This window comes from Propithecus coquereli, unplaced genomic scaffold, assembly GCF_000956105.1.
Source record: "Propithecus coquereli isolate 6110/MARCELLA unplaced genomic scaffold, Pcoq_1.0 Scaffold4, whole genome shotgun sequence".
NCBI classification, from domain to species: domain Eukaryota; kingdom Metazoa; phylum Chordata; class Mammalia; order Primates; family Indriidae; genus Propithecus; species Propithecus coquereli.
In genome coordinates, this window is record NW_012149729.1 from 3862042 (window position 1) to 3864882 (window position 2841).

The 2841-nt window shown below is 34.5% G+C and overlaps 1 protein-coding gene across 1 annotated transcript in view; it reads right to left on the minus strand.

Moving 5' to 3' along the window:
* Nucleotides 1-2841, minus strand: part of ING3 (inhibitor of growth family, member 3) — a 43568-nt gene that overhangs the window by 7239 nt on the left and 33488 nt on the right. The window contains 2 exon segments of the mRNA XM_012652733.1: nucleotides 92-177; nucleotides 2009-2105. Coding sequence (XP_012508187.1) covers nucleotides 92-177; nucleotides 2009-2105 — 183 coding nt within the window.

Here is a 2841-nt window from a genome sequence, read left to right on the forward strand (position 1 = left end):
ATTTATTTCTCAGTTGGTTATATAGAGTTAATAAAAGAGAATATAAGGGTGATATAATAAATTTCTAATTGTATTCAAAACTTAGCTGTACTAAACCAAACTTACTTTCCACTGGAGTATGTGAATGAGCGTGGTGATTGTTTACTGGCTGTGAAGGAGTATCTAATTCCAAAGATCCTAAAAAAAAAAGAGAGGCACAGAGATACACCACCATTAAACGTCACCATAGATCTTTACATGTCAAACTATAGGCAATGAATTCTCTTACCCAGGAGAGAACTGGCAAGCTCTGATGCACATGCCTGTATAATTTTAGCCGGACATGTCAGAGGGTCAACACTGCCCCTTCCACCCTGAGCTATCCTCTCTCTAAACAGTAAGTAATCCATTTCTCAATATTCACCTTAAGTACAAAACGGCTCAAGGCATGTTAATGTCTAATTAGGGAATCCACTACAGTGGGTGCCACATAAATCAATCAATGGACATTATAACCTCATTACTAATAAGACTCAACCTAGTTTTACTGAGTTGAAGACCTTTTAATGGGAGATTCTAAAGTTCTAGGCAATGGGGACATTCCTACGGGAAAGAAAATTCTTTGACCATTAAAATGACATATGATAGTAAAAACTTCCTAAAAGAAGTTAGGGATTTTGCTTGCAAAAAGAAAGAAATAGAGTCTCTAACACCAAGCTTTAAAATACCTTTAGAGAAATTTTCTGGGTTTATTTTTGATCCCTTGAGATGAAATTGTGGCAGGGCACAGGGTAGAGTAGTTTTTGTAACTTAATCCAATTTAGTTTCATATGTCTGTGTCCTTAGAGAGGATGCTTTATTAACCTTCCTGCAGTACTGAATAGGCATGAATTATCATTACTCACAGCTATCATCAGCATTTAAAAAAAAAAAAAAGCATCTACAGATTATTTTATTTTGTCCCAAAATACTTATTATCCTCAGAAAGGGTTCCTCTAGAAAAAAGTATCACAGATAAATCAGATGATCACCTAAGTGATGGATATACTTTTGAATACACAAGTACAACTATGGATACTAAGACAGATTTGTGACTGGCTTCTCTGGCTGACTTCCAGTGAGTATATAAACAGAGAGATACATAGACTAGCAATATGAAGAAACCTTTCATCTGTGTGTAGAAACAGGTACATAATCTTGCTGTTGAAATGCACCAAAGAAAAATTATGTTTGAAAGTTTTAATTAAATTCTAGTAGAAATTAACCATAATACTAATTTGGTTCAATTAAAATTTAGTGAATGCCTACTCTGGGCCTAGTACCACACTACCTGCTTTTATGTACACTACCTATTTATAGGTTGAAAGAGATGCTAAATTAGTTAAAGAAAGCTCATACTTCCATTTTTGGGAAGTCTCCTGAGTGACAGGGGTTAAGTTATAGCAGGAGATCAAAGAAGTGATGGGTAAGTTATAGCAGGAGATCAAGTTGAGCCTTGCAAAGAAATATTAAAATGACTTCTTGCTGATAAGGGAAAGTTTAGGAAAGACTTTTTTAAGAAAATGAGAAAGTATTGTGGAACCAATTAGAATCTTTCTCAGTATAAACAGTTGAGGAAAAAACCGTAGAGCAGTTCTTAAGAAGAAAAACTAACAACCTCCCTCAAAGTTAGAATGCGTAAATAGGCAGGGCAATGTCAAAACATTTAATGAAAAATGGTTAATTTGTTTCTTGATGGTTATATTTCTGTTAATCTTGGTTCTTACCACTCATCTTACTAGCCATATGTTGATATTTCAAAATAGAATAATTTGTTATTTTCATAAAGAATAAGTGGATGATATCCTATATTATCCTTCTCAGTATCCACCACCCAAACAGTTTCAACTGCTAGGGTGCAAGCTATCTGACCCAGATGTCACCATCCACCGAAGGGCAGGATCTGAAAATCCTCTATGGGACAAGTGTCACCTCAGTGATTTGTACATGTACTATCCAATATTGATGGAAAACTGTAAATTTTACTTACGCCTCTCTAATATTTCTGTAATTCCAGCATTATCAGCTTCCAGCTCCATTTTAAACTTAGCCAGTTCCTGATCCAGCTTTCTCAAGTGTCGATCTACCTGTTTCAAAGAAGATCAAAGATAACCACCAAAATTTGGGACACTGTTAAAGTGTCAGTTGTTTCTTTTAGTGAATCTGCTTTTTTGAGCAAGTCAATTAACCTATGCCTCCAAGGTTTTCAATCTATAAAATGAGGGTGGTAGGCTAAATAATCTCTGAGGTCTCCTCTAATAAATTCTAAGTTTTAAAAAACCAGATTCTCAATTTGTTAGGAAATGTTCTATACTCCATTGTCAGAAGAAGTGGGAATATGAAAATTAAAGCAAAACTGAGATTAGGGATTAGAGGGTGGGAGGAGAGGCTGGAGGTTGGTAACTTTTCATCATATGCCCTGTGATTACTTTCAGCCTAATCTCCTCCTACTTGTGAGGCCATCCACGCTACCGTACCATAATAACTGTTATTTAGAATGATGAAAGATTTTCAGTCTACAAAGAGGCTACTATATTCTAAATATACATTTCTCTAAGGCAGGAAAGTGGACCATTATGCTTGTAAACATTTATGCAAAGAATTGAAACAAAAGGGGTTTTTAGCCAGAAAACTCCATTCCTCAAAGGGCCTGTTTAAAATGATTTTATTTATAATACTACTGCTTTAGTTAAGGTGGCAAAATTTTATTTTCTTATTTACCTAGAGATCTTTTGACTAATTTCAGAAAATTATATGATACCTCAAACTAACAACGTCTTAATATATTCTTAAGCTTAATATTAAATATTTTTTCAATACTTT